This window comes from Puma concolor, chromosome C2 (genome assembly GCF_028749965.1).
Source record: "Puma concolor isolate L17-30 chromosome C2, mPumCon1.1.hap2, whole genome shotgun sequence".
Lineage (NCBI taxonomy): Eukaryota > Metazoa > Chordata > Mammalia > Carnivora > Felidae > Puma > Puma concolor.
In genome coordinates, this window is record NC_141675.1 from 147,298,423 (window position 1) to 147,315,314 (window position 16,892).

General features: G+C 49.0%; 1 protein-coding gene across 2 annotated transcripts in view; it reads left to right on the plus strand.

Annotated features, from left to right (window-relative positions):
• Window positions 1–297: 297 nt before the first annotated feature.
• Window positions 298–16,892, plus strand: part of HUNK (hormonally up-regulated Neu-associated kinase) — a 124,258-nt gene continuing 107,663 nt past the window's right edge. For both annotated transcript variants that reach the window (XM_086675847.1, XM_086675848.1), the window contains exon 1: window positions 298–711. In XM_086675847.1, the coding sequence (XP_086531973.1) occupies window positions 451–711 (261 nt within the window). In that variant the 5' untranslated portion in view covers window positions 298–450. The remainder of the gene's footprint in view (window positions 712–16,892) is intronic.

Below are 16,892 nucleotides of genomic sequence, written 5' to 3' on the forward strand. Positions count from 1 at the left end.
CACCGGCGCGCAGCTAGGACGAGCGAGCCGGCCCCGAGCCCGCGCGGGCCAGCCGGCGGCGGCAGGGCGGAGGCTGCGGAGGCGCCCGGGCTCCGGGACCCGGTACCCGACCGCGCCCCCCGCCAGCCCGGCTCCTCGCGCGCGCGCGAGCGGGGCGACTGTCATCAGCCGCCGCACGGGACCCGGGCGGGGGCCCGGGCGACCCTCCGAAGAAGAACTTCTTGGGGGCGGGTCCCCGACACCCCGTCGCCGGCTATTGTCTGCGCGCGGCGCGCGGCGGCGGCCCGGGGCGCGGGAGACGCGGGCCGGGCGGGGCCGGGCCCAGGGCGGCGGCGGGAGGAGCCCGAGCGGCCGGAGGAGGAGGCGGCGGCGGCGCCGGCGGCGGCGGCGGCGGAGGAGGAGCCGCGAGCGCGGGAGCCGAGCGGAGCCGGCGGGCCGCGGGCGAGCGCGATGCCGGCGGCGGCGGGGGACGGGCTGCTGGGCGAGCCTGCGGCGCCCGGGGGCGGCGGCGGCGCCGAGGACGCGGCCAGGCCGGCGGCGGCCTGCGAGGGAAGTTTCCTGCCCGCCTGGGTGAGCGGCGTGCCCCGCGAGCGGCTCCGCGACTTCCAGCACCACAAGCGCGTGGGCAACTACCTCATCGGCAGCAGGAAGCTGGGCGAGGGCTCCTTCGCCAAGGTGCGCGAGGGGCTGCACGTGCTGACCGGAGAGAAGGTGAGCCGCCTGGGGCGCGGGCCCCGGGGCGGGGTGGGGGGGGGGTGGCGGCGGGGACCCTGCCGGGAGCACTGCGCGGGGAGTCCAGTCCCGTAGTCCCGGCGCCTCCCCTCATCCCGTTTTTTCCTCGCGGGTGGAAAGAGGGGACGAGCCAAACGCGCGCGCGGGCCCCCGGGGCCGGACTGCCGGCCTTTCCTGGGGCGGGGGGCGGTCTGGGGTCGGCTTCCCCGGTGGGGGCGGCTCGTTGACCCGCGAAGCCGCCTGCTGCCTTTTTGCTCCTCGAAGGGCGCCGCCTGGTGGGCACCAGCGCGTGGGGGGGGGGGGGTCGTGGAGGGGTTCTGCCCTTGGCGTCCGCAGGGGCCCCAGATCTGCGGAGCGACAGGAGCCGGGCCATTACGTTGCGCGCGCGGGCCACTATGTTGAGGGTGGGAGAGCCGCTTGGGGAGCTGCGAGTCCGATTTTCCCTCCTGGGCTTAGGAGCTGGGAGAAGGCTGAGACCCCAGGGGCCTTTTCCACCTGCGGGCTGGGGGCAACTAGGGAAGTTTTTCGTGCTCAGACGAGGGTTTTCACATGGCCCCCCTTCACCCACCCGTTCCCTCCCACTCCTGCTTTCGGGTATCTCCCACCCCTCCACCCTCAGCCATTCCCATCTCCTTCCCTCTATCCCTCCCCCGTTCTCCTCAGCCCCTGGGTGGGAGCTTCAGTAAGGACCCCGCTCCTGCAGGGAGCACACTGATACCCCCAGATTTCAGGGCTTGGGAGTCGCCTTCATATCTTTGGAGAAGGGAAAGCAAAGGAGGAGACCCAGAGACCTAGAGGGGCACCCTCTCCGGACTTGTGAGAAGTTAGACGGTTGTGAACCCTTGCTAGGTGCTGCCGAGGTAGATCTCAGTTGTGACTTGGAACTGCGAGAACCCCGAGATATGATGACTTTGGAGGTGAGAGGCACGGGGTCACCCCAAGCGGTGAGGCTGCTCCAGCCTGGGAGTTGCCCAAGTTTTGGGGCAAGCTCATGGTCGTCTCAGCCTCAAGACTCCCCTGCTCTCCTCTGAGGCTTGGAGTGGCTCATTGATCAGGGAAGCATCAGCCCTGTGGGGGGGGGGGGGGATCGGGAAGCTATAGACTTCCTACCTACCCTTCCGCCCACTGACCTGGGGTCGTCCGCCCAGCCTGGGTGTCCCTGGGAATGCCATACACTGGACCCCTGATGCCAGAGCCAGCTGGCCTGCCCGTCTGTCGCTAGCCTCACCGGCTTCGGTTTCCCTCCTCCTTTCTCCACTGTGTCCTGAAGCCCCTTGCATTTGAGTGCAGGTCTCTATCACCCTTGTCACTGGCCATCTATTCCTACCTGCTGCTCCAAGTGGGGTACCTTTGTTTTGGGTAGGTGGGGTTAGAGTGGGTAGTTTAAAAAGTGCCTCTTGCTTGAATTTCCATGTAAAACAGGAGTGTGCGGAATGAACTCACCAAATTGAGTAATTCTTCAAAGAAGAAGAAAAAACACTCCTAACCTCATTCTAGTCCGAAGGGAGCACCGCATACTTCACTCCTTTGGCTCCAGGAGGACTGGCCAACTTGTGCATCCGGCACAGGCCGGCCCCCCACCCTCCCCCCCTGCTTGCTAACTTGCTCACTTCCCCATCCCTGGGCAAATCCCTGCCAGCATGGGTGGTAGAACTTGATTTTCCTTTGAGACATTTCAGAATTCAGTCTGGTTGTGCATGTTCCCGCTTGAACCTTAGCAGAAAGGGATGAGACTTTATATCGACGGCATACGGGCAGCGTGACGAGCACATTCATCTCGCCTGCCCTACCGCTCAGCCTCTTCTGGCTTCTCTCCACTTTCCCATGCCGCGTCGTGCCTCCAGCTCCTCACTGGTGCATTTTTGCTCCGTCACATAAGGCTGTTAGCCTTGGCCGAACTGGGCGAGGGTGCACTCACAGCTCAGCCCCGGTCCGGAGCTTCTGGAGCTCTGTGCTGGGCCCCCAGGACAGCCTGGATGCAGGGAGCTCTTGCCCAAATGGGGTCCTGATGAGGAGCTTTCTTCACCCTTAGGTGTTCATGCCCTTTCTCTGCCGTCCCATCTTTCATAAATGATGAATTCCACCTCATCTCAGCAGGGGGTGTGTGGCACTAATTGGATATAAAATTGTCATTCTCAGGCTATTGGATTGGCTCTAGTCACTGAGGGTGGTTCCTAGGGTGGGGGAGGATGTTGGGGAGATTATTCTGATGTGTTGTCCTCCAGGAGAATCAGTGCTTCAGGGGGTACAAGCATCGTGAGAAATCTGGATTTTAGTTCGCTTAATTGCCTGCTTTAAGGAAACAATGGGTGTCATTCATAGCTTTTATCTTCCAAATCCAACACCTTTGATGCTTAACTAATAGATTAGGGTTTGGGCAGATCGTAGAGATTAAAATTGTGTGTGTGGGTGTGTGTGTGTGCGCGCGCGCGCGCATGCACGACTTTGGGAAGGATTGCTGAGTTTGTGAGTCCCCATCCACACGCGCTCTGGATATTGTCTTACGAAAGCCAAACGAAGGTGAAGTCAACCTCCTACTCTGTGCAGCCTTGCCCCCTTTTTACAAGGTGAGCTAGGAAGAGGCTTTTCAGGCTGGAGACGGGATACTCATGGGAGCCTAGCAAGGGGAGACCTTGAAGTGACAGTACTCTGGGGGAAGGGAAATGAGGTGTCCCTCACAGTGTGATGTCAACGGCCCTGGAAAGCCTCTCATCCCAATACTGCCCCCCTTTATGGAGTGCATACTTTGGATAGAGCACGCCACTTTTGTCCTTTCCTTCCTGTTTTAAAGGACATAGATCACAGTGGGAGGGGAATGAAGTCACGAACACTGTAGTAAGAAATGGGTGCATGCCCTGGTGCCATCCCCTCAGTGGCAGGATCCAAGGCAGCTTGTGGGGAATCAGCCCTTGAAAAAGTTGAAAGCCGGGGTGGAGAAAGGGAAGTACACGGGGTACCCATGTTTGGCCTTGGACTTCACAGGTGCAGTCTCAAACTATGCTCTGTGTTTTGGGTGATTCATACCAAAATCCAGGGTACTGCTGGATTGGGACACTTGGGGTGCAGGAGTGTGTGTGCGTGTGTGTGTTGCATTTCGACTTGGTGCACGTTTCCAAAACGATTTGGGCAGGAACCTCCCCGTGCCTTGCCGGATGTTACTGCCCAGTCCAGATGACCGAAAACCACCCTTACCTGACTTTGAATTCTGTCTCATCAAGAGGCTTCCTTTCCCGCCACTGTCTCCCGGACAGCAAGTTGCCAGCCTTTCCTCTGAAGTGGTTTGTTTGAGAGTCATTTGAATCTAGATGGCCTTGTTACTGCTTGACAAGAAAGAATGGGTTGGGGTGACACCCACTTTTGCCTGCCTTCGGCTTTGAGTGGACGTCCTCTCTGTTAATACGGCTTTGAAAATAAATAATTCACTTGGGCATGTGAGGCTCTTAACTGGTCTGCTCTGAGGACAGTGTCTGTGACTAAAGGAGCCTGATGATAGGAGGAGGAAAACTGACCGCAAAATCAGATTTTGAAAAGTGTTTTGTGTGGCGTTGAGACCAAGAGCAAAGTTGTTGAACGGGGGTTGGGGGGGGGGGTGGTACTGAGTGATGACTTTGAAAGACCCAGAGAGGTTGGGCTTGCTGTCACTGAGATTGTTCCCTGATACCTATGAAATGCATCATTTGGGCACATAATAGGTTATTGTTACATTTTTTTAAAAACTCGGTAAAATAAAGGAAAGGCTTACAGAGAAAAAGCAAGGTAGATCTCAGGTAGAGAGCTGGTTTTATAGGCAGAACCGCACGAAGGGGAAAATGGTGGAGGCCACAGTTATCTCCTTTTGTGATTAAAAGTCTTTCTAAGGTACAAGGGTGGGCACAGAAATGATTGGCTAAGATGTCTCAATATCTTGTCCTACCCTTTGCTTAAAAAAAAGGAAAATAAGGCAGAGCTATTTTGGGGCTTAAAATAAGGGTTGCCTGCTTCGTAAGTTGCCGGTAATGATGCTTTGAGCACGACAGTGCCAGATACCTGGAGTGAAGGAGTTACTAAAAATAGAAATTACTATGTGTTGCAGAACAGGAAATAGGACTAATTTTAGAGATGGCCTTTTGGCAGATCTGTTTTTAGCAAGTATTTCTGAAACAAACAGGTGCTAAATCCTGTGGGTTTTTTTTTTTTTTTTTTCTTTTTTGAAGTGCTAGAAATTTAGGGGTAATAGCTCTGAGGAACAAAAAATGCTTCGAGAACTGGAAATTCCTATTAATCCTCAGCAGGGATCTCTTGGCAAGAAGGAGGCGTTTGGCAAAAACACCTGCTCTGTGTGTCGCGTGTGACAAGGCAGCGCCTATAATTTCTGAGATTGCACGCTGCAGTGGCGGGTGCATTCTTTCTGAACTTCCTGCCCTGTCTCATCTTTTTCAAGTACGTGTGAGTGATGGAAATTGGCACGTAGGGCTCAGTTCTTCGTGCTCATTGATGCTCGGGTCCCGTGGACTTCAAAGGGAGCCTTGCGTTGGCACAGCAGTGCTGAGCGGTGCCCAGGAAGAGCCGTGCAACCCTAAATTTCGTCCGCAGGTGTGGAGTCACCGTACAGGCTGAGTTCGACGACAGCGTTCTGTTCTGGCTGTTCCAGGGCGGGATGGCCGCCTCCCCATCGGGGTGATTGTCCCCCCTGAAGGCATGGGGAGTGGCAGCTGTGTCTGCCCCAGAGGGATGGGCAGGCTGGGTGTTCTCTGTGACCAGGTGATTTGGGCACGAAGTATCATTTACCTCCTCGAGATCTACACCCCCCTCTGGATTATTCATGGTAACCAAGTGACCTGCTCCCTTGGCTAATTGAAACCCATAGATAAACACCCAAGCCTTATTTTTAGCAAACTGGTGAAACCTCTTCCTCTGCTCAGCCCCCGGGCCCTGGCCGCTTTGAGTGCTGACCTGAATTGAATTTCACGCTCTCCGATGGGGGGCTTGCTGGCTGGTAAGATGACCAGGAGGAAGGAGGTGAACCTCGGGGCCTCCAGCCCCGGAGGAGGCTGATAACCTCTACAAAGGTGGGCAGAGCCACTGCATCTCCTGTATCACGAGTGCCACCTCTCCGTGGTGTGGCGCGTTTTGGGGCTTATTTGGGGGTCTTCTGGGCATTTTCTCGCTATATACTTGCGGTGCCCCTGAGCAGATGGGAACCAACTTGCTGGTGTTCATACCTCTGTTGATGAAGCAGAGGAAAGCCCTGAGTAGGTTTTCCCTCTGGCCTTCACATCTGTGCTCTTAGGGCTTTGGAACAAATAGCCATACACTAGGGGGCTTAATTTTATCCCATCACAGTTCTGAAGGCCAGAAGGCGGGCGGCCCGGTGTCCACTGCTTCCTGGGGGAGACAGGGCCAGGGCCCCAGGTGGGAGGGAGTCTGAATCTGAGACCTGGCTGTTTCCATAAAGAAAGTGGACAGCTTTCCCGCCCTACCTTGCTGACCCGTTGTGATCCCTCTCAACCTGAAACGAGGGAGCATCCACGGGGTCTCCACTCCAAACCCTCTCAGCGTCTTGGGAAATGTTCTGGCTGCAGGTTTCTCTTCGGTTGGAATTCTTGGGGGCTCTGTTGTGTGTGGGTGTGCGGGGGGGGGTGCTTTTAGGATACTTTTACGCGTTCTCTGTGTTTTCTCTGGAGAACGTTGTGTCAGCGGAGTTTGGCTAACTTGTCGACCAGTGTGTCTAGTTCAGAGACAGTGGGAGAGACCCCCCCCCCCCCGCCCCCAATCCATTCTGGGCTTTGGGAGAAGTTGTTGTGGGAAACTGGACTGTTGTCAATTAGAGTTAATGATTTGGGACATTTGGGGGGACCAAAGACTACTTGGGTCAGAGCCATTTCTTAACGTCCACTTACCCCTCACTATGCTGGCCCTTCCCTACTTAGCTATGCACTTCCTCATTAGTGCGTTCTTTTTGGTTTTTAGTCGTTTTTGTGTTATTGTAAATGTATAGAAAGTTATACTTTTTTACACCGTAAATGCTGTTCAGTGTCTTGCCTTTTTCGCTTAGTAATACGTGTTGAACATCCTTCCCCCAAACGACTATGGGATTGCCTCATTATAATTTTTTTGTTTATTTATTTATTTTGAGGGAGACAGCACAAGTGGGGGAGGGGCAGAGAGAGAGGGAGAGAGAGGATCCCAGGCAGGCTCCGCATTGTCAGCACAGAGCCCGACGCGGGGCTCGAACCCATGAAACCATGACATCATGACCTGAACCGAAACCAAGAGTCAGACGCTTAACTGACTGAGCCATCCAGGCGCCCCCTCATTATTTTTAATTGCTGCATTTTATTCATGGTACGGAGCTAACGTATTTACTGTATTATTCCCTGTTGGTGAAGTCCATGGACGTTACTTAAAGAATTAAAGGCAGGGGCGCCTGGGTGGCGCAGTCGGTTAAGCGTCCGACTTCAGCCAGGTCACGATCTCGCGGTCTGTGGGTTCGAGCCCCGCGTCGGGCTCTGGGCTGATGGCTCAGAGCCTGGAGCCTGTTTCCGATTCTGTGTCTCCCTCTCTCTCTCTGCCCCTCCCCCGTTCATGCTCTGTCTCTCTCTGTCCTAAAAATAAATAAACGTTGAAAAAAAAAAAAAAAAAAAGAATTAAAGGCAATTAAAGAATGGACATTTAGGTTGTATCCAATTTTTTGTTATTCTCAAACCCTGCTGCAGTAAACATCTGTGCTCATTATTTTGTAAACGTTTCAAGTATAGCTGAGGGATAAGTTCCCAGTCTTTGGTGAAAGGGTATGACTGTTTTTAACTATTAATAAATACTGTCAAATTGCCTTCCATAGAGTTTGGCCAGTTTCTGCACATGTCAGCCTAACATGGCGGAGTGGGGTGTGTGTGTGTGTGGAGGGTATCTTTCCATATCTTTGTCAATACAAGGCACTCTTTAAACTTTTTGATCTTTGCTAATCTAGTAGATTAAACAAGATATCCAGTTTTCCTTACAGTTTCTCTCTCTTTTTTAAAAAAATTTTAACGTTTATTTATTTTTGAGAGAGAGGGAGGCAGAGTGTGAGCAGGCGAGGGGCAGAGAGAGAGGGAGACACAGAATCTGAAGCAGGCTCCAGGCTCTGAGCCATCAGCACAGAGCCCGATGCAGGTCTCGAACCCATGAGCCGTGAGATCATGACCTGAGCCGAAGTCAGATGCTCAACCGACTGAGCCACCCAGGTGCCCCTCTTTACAGTTTCTCTTATTTACAAGGACACTGAGCATATTTTCATGTTTAACAACAATTTGCATGTCATTGCTGTTCGTTGTTCCTGTCCACCATTTGCGTCTGGGTTTTTGGTCTTTTTCTTCTCGGTTTATAGACACCCTTTGTATGTTAAGGACAGTGACAGATTTTGCAGCTATCTTCTCCTGCTGCCTGCTTAATCTTTGTCCTTGTTTCCTGGTGATTCTTGCCATCACAGAGGTTATATCCCTGGACCCCACAAACTAGAGAGGGAACGTAGGTGAGCTTTGCAGGTCTATGAACCCCTGTAAATTGTTTGTGGATAATTATATTTCCGGGGAGAGCATCCATGACTTCCATTGGATTCTAAAAGGTGTTATTTACCCGCAGAATATTAAGAGCCAATGCTTCGTTGCCCACCTCTGTCGACTCTGCTGACTGAATGGAGGTTTGTGCATTGTTGGAATGAAGATTTGAGTCACCTTGGTTTGCTAGCTCCTGTGCTGATTGGGCTGAAATTGCAGATAACACTCAGACCAGGCAGGCTGGTTCTACAACTATGACCTTGGACTAGGCATGTGATTCTGACCCCCTGCTCCCACTATGCCTGGGTCATGGGCATAGGGCATGATAGAGTGTAGACACATCTTTGGAAAACCTTGACTTTTGCTGGGACGACTCTGAATCCTGGTCCCATGATCTCTTCAGGAGAAAGTCAACAGAAAGAATTTTTTGGTGGGTGGTTGATAAGAAAGAAAAAGAGGAATATGGAGGGAAATGAAAACTTTTGCCACTTAACTTGGACATAAAGTGCGCTAAGTCAAGGGTAGGCACGGGTAAAAATATGCCTTGGGACCTTGTGGGATCTTTTGTCTACCCATAAGCCCTCTGGAGAGTGGTGCTCGTGGGCTGAACACGTGGGCCCTGGTGTTTGGAATCCTAGAGGTCAGCATGACCTTGGTCTGATGACGTTTGTCGCTTTCTGCCCCTTCTTTACCCTGCTTTCTCTTTCCTCAAAGTGCTTCTCATCCCCTCTATTAGTTTGCTGGGGGCTGGTGTGCCACACACTGGGTGGCTCAAACTTAAACTTATTGTCACACAGTTCTTTTTTTTTTTTTAATTTTTTAATGTTTATTTTATTTCTGAAGGAGAGAGAGAAAGAGAGGGAGAACATGAGTGGGGGAGGGGCAGAGAGAGAGGGAGACACAGAATCCGAAGCAGGCTCCAGGCTCCGAGCCATCAGCACAGAGCCCCACACGGGGCTCGAACTCACCAACCATGAGATCATGACCTGAGCTGAAGTCAGACGCTTAACCGACTGAGCCACCCAGCAACCCCCCCCCTTTTTTTCTAAGTTTATTTTTTATTTTGAGAGGGAGAGAGAAAACGAGAGAGAGAGAGAGAGAGAGAGAAGGGGAGGGGCAGAGACAGAGGGAAAAAGAATACCCAGCAGGCTCTATACCATCAGCATGGAGCCTGACATGGGGCTCGAGCCCACGATCTGTGAGATCATGACCTGAGCCAAAACCAAGAGTCAGACGCTGAACCGACTGAGCCACCCAGACGCCACGTTGCCACACAGCTCTGGAGACTAAAAGTCCAAAATCAAGGTGCCAGTGGAGCTGGTTCTTTCTGAGGGCTGTAAAGGGGAATCTGTTCCAGGCCTCTCTCGTTGGCTTGCAGATGACTGTGTTTTCCCTGTGACTCTTCCGTCATCTTCCTTGTGCGTGTGTCTGTCTCTGTATCCTCATTTCCCCTTTTTAGAAGGACGCCAGCTATATTAAATTAGAGCCCATCCTAATGATCTTACTTTAACTTGATTACCTCTGTAAAGGCTGTATGTCCAGGGGGCACCTGGGGGGCTCAGTCGGTTGAGGATCTGACTCTTGACTTTGGCTGAGGTCATGATCCTAGGGTCATCGAATTGAGCCCGGAGTTGGGCTGAGTGTGGAGCCTGCTTAAGATTCTCCCTCTCTTTACCTCTGTCCCTCTCCCCCACTTGTGTTCTCTCTCTAAAATAAAAAAAAAAAAAAAAAATTAAGAAAGACTGTATGTCCAAATCAGATCATAGTCTGAGGTACTGGGAGTTAGGACTTGCTATTGTCTGAATGGTTATGTACCCCTAGAATTCATATGTTGGAGCTGAAGCTCCAGTGATGGTGGGATCTTTAGGAAGTGATTAGGCATGAGGGCAGAGCCTCCATGAATAAAACTGTAGAAGAGACCCCAGAAATCTCCCTTGACCCCCTGCAAGAATACAGCAAGATGACTGTCTGTGAACCAGAAAGAGAACTCGCACCAGACGCCCAATCTGTAAGCTCCTTGATCGTGACCTTGAAGCCTCCAAAACCACGAGAAATAAATTTCTGTTGTTTCTAAGCCACCCCATCTGTGGTATTTTGTTAATCTCGGACAGATTAAGACAAGACTTAAAGACAGGAATTTGGGGAGGACAAAATTCAACGCATGACGTCATCTGACCCCCTGGTAAATATTTATGTGTTGATGTGTTTGTTGTTTGTCTCCCCACTGGACCGTAAGCCCCGTGAGGAAGGGATCGCCGCTGTCTCCCTGGTGTCTGGAATAGTACCTGGAACAGACAAGGTGCATTGTGAATATTTTCTGGATGCATCAGAGAATGCTTTGATGTTCCCAGGACCCGAAGGTGGTCTGTGGATAACCTGAGCTGGCGGGGACTGGTTCCTCAGGTGCTGTCTCTCCAGTCCTTGCAGTGTGTGGGTACGCATGTGTGAGGGATGAGGTGATTGGACAGGCTGTCCAGCCGGCGTTCTTTGGGAGAAAACCCCAGCCCCGGAACAGCTGTGCCTTTTGCAGGGATTTGTTAAGGAAGGCACCTAGGTAGCAGAGTGACAGGTGACCAGCCAGAAGCAGAAGCATATCTTGCCGTGTCATGGGGCTGTTGATGGACCCTCAGCTCTTCCCAGAGAAAATATGCCGACACCGCGACAGATGGGCAGAGTTGCTATTTGCAAACATACATTTTTTTTTGGATGTTGCCCATGGAGATATATGGAGGTTTGGATCTGTCTCTTGGACTATAATTTTTAAATAAGTGGATCGGTCTCCTAAACCAAATCGCTGCCAAAACATTTTGCCACCCTGCTTGCTTCTCCTGCCCATTCTCTGAGCCATTCGATTGCTTTTCGTCTCCCTCTTTGTGTTACTTCTGCCATTTTTATCCCGTATTGAGTTCTTGTGCTGTTACATCCCATCCCGTGGCTTTCCGGGAAGGCATCTGGCTTTCGTTCTGCCTCTGTTGAGCCACTCTTGTTTCACGAAGGCGCTCTCTCGGTCGCTTCCTGCTGTTTGCCGAGCTCTGTGAATGGAACACGGGAGAGTGGACGGCAGTGATGGGCACCCACTGAGCACAGAGCGGGGTGCTGAGGGCAGAGGAAGCAAGGGCATGTCGTGCCCTCCAGGAGTCTTAACTGTTTCTGGGTAGGGATGGTCGGATGCAGTCAGATCCCAGCGAATCCTTCGTGTGTGTGGAGCAACCCAGGGATTTCATGACCTTCCAAATCACCGAAAACCTGCAGCAAAGCGATGAGTGCTTGCTCTTTGCTTTCAGCACGTGGATGTAATACTGATAACAATAATAATCATAAACACTTATGGATCTTGTACCATCTGCTGGGCTATGTCCTAGATGCTTCGCTGCATGATGTAATTTCTTCCTTACAGTGGACTTTTATGGTAGGTACTGTTGTACTGATTTTGCAGAGTGACTGGCCATCCCGTGGGGCCCAGGACTCTCAAGTTTAGCAGGATTCGTGACTCTGGGTCCCACATGGGGTGAGCACAAGCCCCGCTTCTCTCTTTCCCTCTCTCTCTCTCTCTCTCTCTCTCTCCCTCTCCTTTCATTCTCTCTGCCCCTCACGGGATTCTCTTTCTCTCTCTCTCTTACCACCCCTGCTCACTTGCACCCTCTCTCACTCAATAAAAACAAGTTTTTTTAAGCATTAAAAATTATTTTTAGGGGCGCCTGGGTGGCGCAGTCGGTTAAGTGTCCGACTTCAGCCAGGTCATGATCTCGCGGTCCGGGAGTTCGAGCCCCGCGTCGGGCTCTGGGCTGATGGCTCAGAGCCAGGAGCCTGTTTCCGATTCTGTGTCTCCCTCTCTCTCTGCCCCTCCCCCATTCATGCTCTGTCTCTCTCTGTCCCAAAAATAAATAAACGTTGAAAAAATAAATAAATAAATAAAATAAAAATTATTTTTATTTTTATTAATTTTTTTTTTTAAAAGAGAGAGCATGAGCAGGGGAGAAGAGCAAAGGGAATCTTTTTTTTTTTTTTAAGTTTTTAATGTTTATTTTTGAGAGAGAGAGAGAGACAGAGTGTGAGCAGAGGAGAGGGTCAGGGAGAGAGGGAGACACAGAATCTGAAGCAGGCTCCAGGTTCTGAGCTGTCAACACAGAGCCCCACGCGGGGTTGAATCCACAAGTTGTGAGATCCTGACCCGAGCCGAAGTCAGATGCTTAAGCAACTGAGCCACCCAGGTGCCCCAGGAATCTTTTTCTTTAAATTTTTTTTTTTCTTCAGAAAGAGAGAGAGTGAGAGAGAGCATGCACAAGATTGGGGAGGGGGCAGAGAGAGGGGGACGAAGGAGCTGAAGCACACTTTTTGCTGATAGCAGAGAGCCTAATGCAGGGCTCAAACCCGTGCATGAACTGCGAGATCATGACCTGAACCAAAGTCAGATGGTTAACTGACTAAACCACCTAGGTGTCCCGAGAGAGAGAGAAAGAGACAGAGGGAGAGAGAGAGGGAGAGAGGGAAAGAGAGAGGGAGAGAGGGAGAGAGAGAAAATGAGAATGAGAATGAATCTTAAGAAGGCTCCACGCTCAGCACAGATCAGCGCAGGGCTCGATCCCACGATCCTGGGATCATGACCCGAGCTGAAATCAAGAGTCAGATGCTTAACCAACTAAGCCACCCAGGCACTCCTCAAATAAAAGTTTCAATGAACAGCTAATTAGGTCATGAATCAGCAATGAATAAACCAAAGCCCAAAGTCCTAGACCTAACTGGGGTGCTTGTTGTAGATGACAGCCTCTGCGTGTGGTCCCGGGAGGTGAAGCGTGCTTTTCCTCTGGCTCTACTGTGCCAGCTTCACAGTGCACTGTGAGTCTCAAAGTGTGGGCAGTGGTTCTGGTCTGGTTTTACAGGTTCACTGTTAATTGAAAAGCTTGAGCCTCGAGTATGTGTTTATGTGTAAATCATACACACGTAAATGTATGTATGTGTATACATATACACAAACGTGTGTGTGTGTATACATATTAAATAGAAGTCATAGAATACTATGCTAAATAGAAATATAAATGCATAACTTCTGGCAGCAGATTTTCTTAATGAAGGAAATAGGGGCACTGGTAGCTGCGTTGAGTAGCTCCGGTTAGCCTTCAGTCTTAGCTTTTGTGCTGGAGGGGGAAAAATATGAGGGGAGAGAGGAGTTTGAATCGTGGTCAGCTGCAGGTGCCTGTCCTGTGTAGCCTACCAAACAGCCTCTAGGAGTCTTCTTGTTAAACCCCCCTCCTACAAGAACGAACACAGATTACTTATGAAAGACAAAGCAAAACACGGTGCTTTCACTTTACGTGCTATGCGGATGATCTGGACCTCGACCCGCTTTTCCAAGCTCCCTTTGGGTCGAGAAGGGGCATCGGAGGCAAATGGAATGAGGAAGTGCCCCGGTGAAAAAGAGGCCACAGGGAAAGTTGGCCGTGGAGTCTGGGGTCAGGCTCTTCTAGCATTTTATCTGAACTCTACTTGGGTGAAACCAAACGGATAAAGATAAGTGTTATCACTTCTGTAATCTGGTCTTTAGTTAGCATTACTGCTGCTCTGATGTAGAAGTCTAGCTTTCTAAGTGCATTCTTTCTTCCAGGGTAAAACTTTAATTAGAGATACTGGTCTATGACTCAGTTCTCAGTTGAACATTTATATTTAGTAATACTAATAAAAAAAAACAACCCAGATTGGTTTTCAAAACACTTCTCCAGGTTTGTGAAGTGTCATTCCCACGGGATGACATTGTATTCTATTAAAAACTAGCATTGTGAGCAGTAGTTGTAATTTCAAGCCCAGTTTGACGTAATGAAATTTGAATTTCCCTCTGGAGGGATTGGCTATATGACTGTGGTGCTGTCGCCGAATTCATTACTCTGAGATGCTTTTTTCCTAGATCCAGAATGATTTTTTTTTCCTTTTTATCTTAGAAGGCCGTTAAATTAAAGCATCTGAGAGTGTGTGAAATGACAAATGTTCCTGTCCAGTAATCAGACTTAGACTGTCTTCCAGATTGCAATGGGGCATATGTATTTAAAAATAAATACTAATCACCTAATATGAAACAGTTGTTTTTCATACAATCAACTATAAATATTTTTTAAATAATTTGTAAAAGGATTTTTGACCGAGTATTTTGTGTCTTAAAATTCTTTAAACTGGGCCAGTCACAGGTACCTTCTAGAGTATTTGAGGTTATTAACCAATCAGAATAAATCCTGGGCTAATATTCATTCATCGCTATGTCTTTTTTCTTGTGTAGCTACCTACATACACCCTCTTTATTAATAATGCTGCCACACTTTACCAATCACATTTCATTTTCTACTCCCTTTTTGTTTTAAATACCTTAACAGTTGGGGCGCCTGGGTGGCTCAGTCGGTTAAGTGGCCGACTTCGGCTCAGGTCATGATCTCGCGGTCTGTGAGTTCAAGCCCCACATCAGGCTCTGTGCTGGCAGCTCAGAGCCTGGAGCCTGTTTCAGATTCTGTGTCTCCCTCTCTCTGACTCTCCCCCGTTCATGCTCTCTCTCCATCTCAAAAATAAATAAACGTTAAAAAAAAATTAAAAAAAAAATACCTTAACAATTGTCCCCTTTTTTAAAAAAATAATTAAACGTTTTTGTCTCTGGTTACTTGTGGAAAATAAACAGAAGCACAAAGAAGAAAATAAAAATCACCTGTCATCATACAACCCAGCAATAATCACTGTGAATATTTTTAGGTGTTTGGGCTGGGCACGTGTGATATGGAGATATGTACACATACACATATATACATAGAGGTGATTTTTTTTTCTGCTTTGAACCCATATGTTACAAAATTGAGATTCCAATGTTCATGTTGCAATTTTACTTTTTTCCCCGTCTTAATATGTAGAGAACATTTTCTCATGTTATTAAATATTCTTTAAATTTTTTTTTTTTATTTTAGAGAGAGAGAGAACACGAGTGGGGGAGAGAAGGAGAGAGAGAGAGAGAGAGAGAGAGAGAGAGAGAGAGAGAGAGAGAATCCCAAGGAGGCTCCACTCTCACCACGGACCCTGACACAGGGCTCAGTCCCATGACCCTGGGATCATGACCTGAGCTGAAATCAAGAGTTGGATGTTCAACCCACAGAGCCACCCAGGCCCCCCTAAATATTCTTTTAAGATTAGATTTTTGGTGATAAATAACGTTGCATTATTTAGAGTTACTGTAATTGTACAAACTAGTTCCCAACTGCCGTGTATTGAGGTTATTTTTAACATTTTCCTACATAAATGATACTGCTATTACCATCCTTATAGGTACATCAGTAAGCCATTCCTTAGGATAAATACTCAGAAGGCTTTTGACGTGTTGCAAGTTGCACTTCAGAAAGATTATGCCAAATGACACAATGTATGGGAGTGACTTTTAAAAAGTGCATTTTGGTAACTAGTAGGGGTAGTCATAATTTGTATACTTGATTGAAAATTTGTGTTTCTTCTATTACCTACCGTTAATGATTTTCCCCATTTTTCTCCTGTTTCTCTTATTGATTTATGCAAACTTTTAACATATTAAGGATATTAGCTGTTTATTTTTGGTATGTTGCAAATATTTTCTCCCAATTGGTCATTTGCCTTTCATTTCATTTTATGTCTCCTTTTTGTTGTTGTTGTTGTTGTTGTTGTTGTTGTTTTGAAGGGGGGCATAATTTTCGTTAGTTAAACCAATTAGTCTTTTTCAATTTTTTTTAGTATTTTCTTATTTTTTATGCTTAAATAAACTAGAGGGTTTGTTATTAGTTTTGCTTAATGAATTTATTACTGCTGACTAAAGTATGAGTCTTGTCAATGTTTCATTGTTGTCTGCAGAAGATCCTTTGTGTTGTGGGATGGGGATTTTTGACTGTATTTTCTAACCTGTTGCAGTTGAACCTAATGGTATCGATAACACAGGCTTTAGGGGCCAACAAACAGCCTTGGTTCCTACCGCCTTTCTGCTTTTTTTTTTTTTTTTTTTAATGTTTATTTATTTTTGAGACAATGCGAGTGACAGAGTGCAAGCAGGGAGGGGCAAACAGAGGGAGACACAGAATCTGAAGCAGGCTCCAGGCTCCGAGCGGTCAGCCCAGAGCCCAATGCGGGGCTTGAACTCACGAACCATGAGAGCCGAAGTTGGATGCTTAACCGACTGAGCCACTCAGGTGCCCCGCTTTCTGCTTCTTAGTAGCTGTGTGATCTTGGGGAAGGTATTCAAACCTTCCAAACTTTAGTTTCTGTGTTTGTAAAATGATAATACCTCATGGGCATTCAATGGGCATTTGATTTTATACACACACATACATACAGATGCCTATGCATAAAAATATACATATAGATAAAGTACATACATATTCATGTATATAATATACATGTATATAACATATGTATGATATATGTACATACAATGTACATACACATAGTTTTTTTTATCTTAATAATTTTTTAATGCTTGTTAATTTTTGAGATAGACACAGAATGTGAGAGGGAGAGGGGCAGAGAGAGAGGGAGACACAGAATCTGAAGCAGGCTCCAGGCTCTGAGCTGTCAGCACAGAATGACGCGGGGCTTGAACCCACAAACCGTGAGATCATGACCTGAGCCAAAGTCAACCGCCTAACTGATGGAGCCACC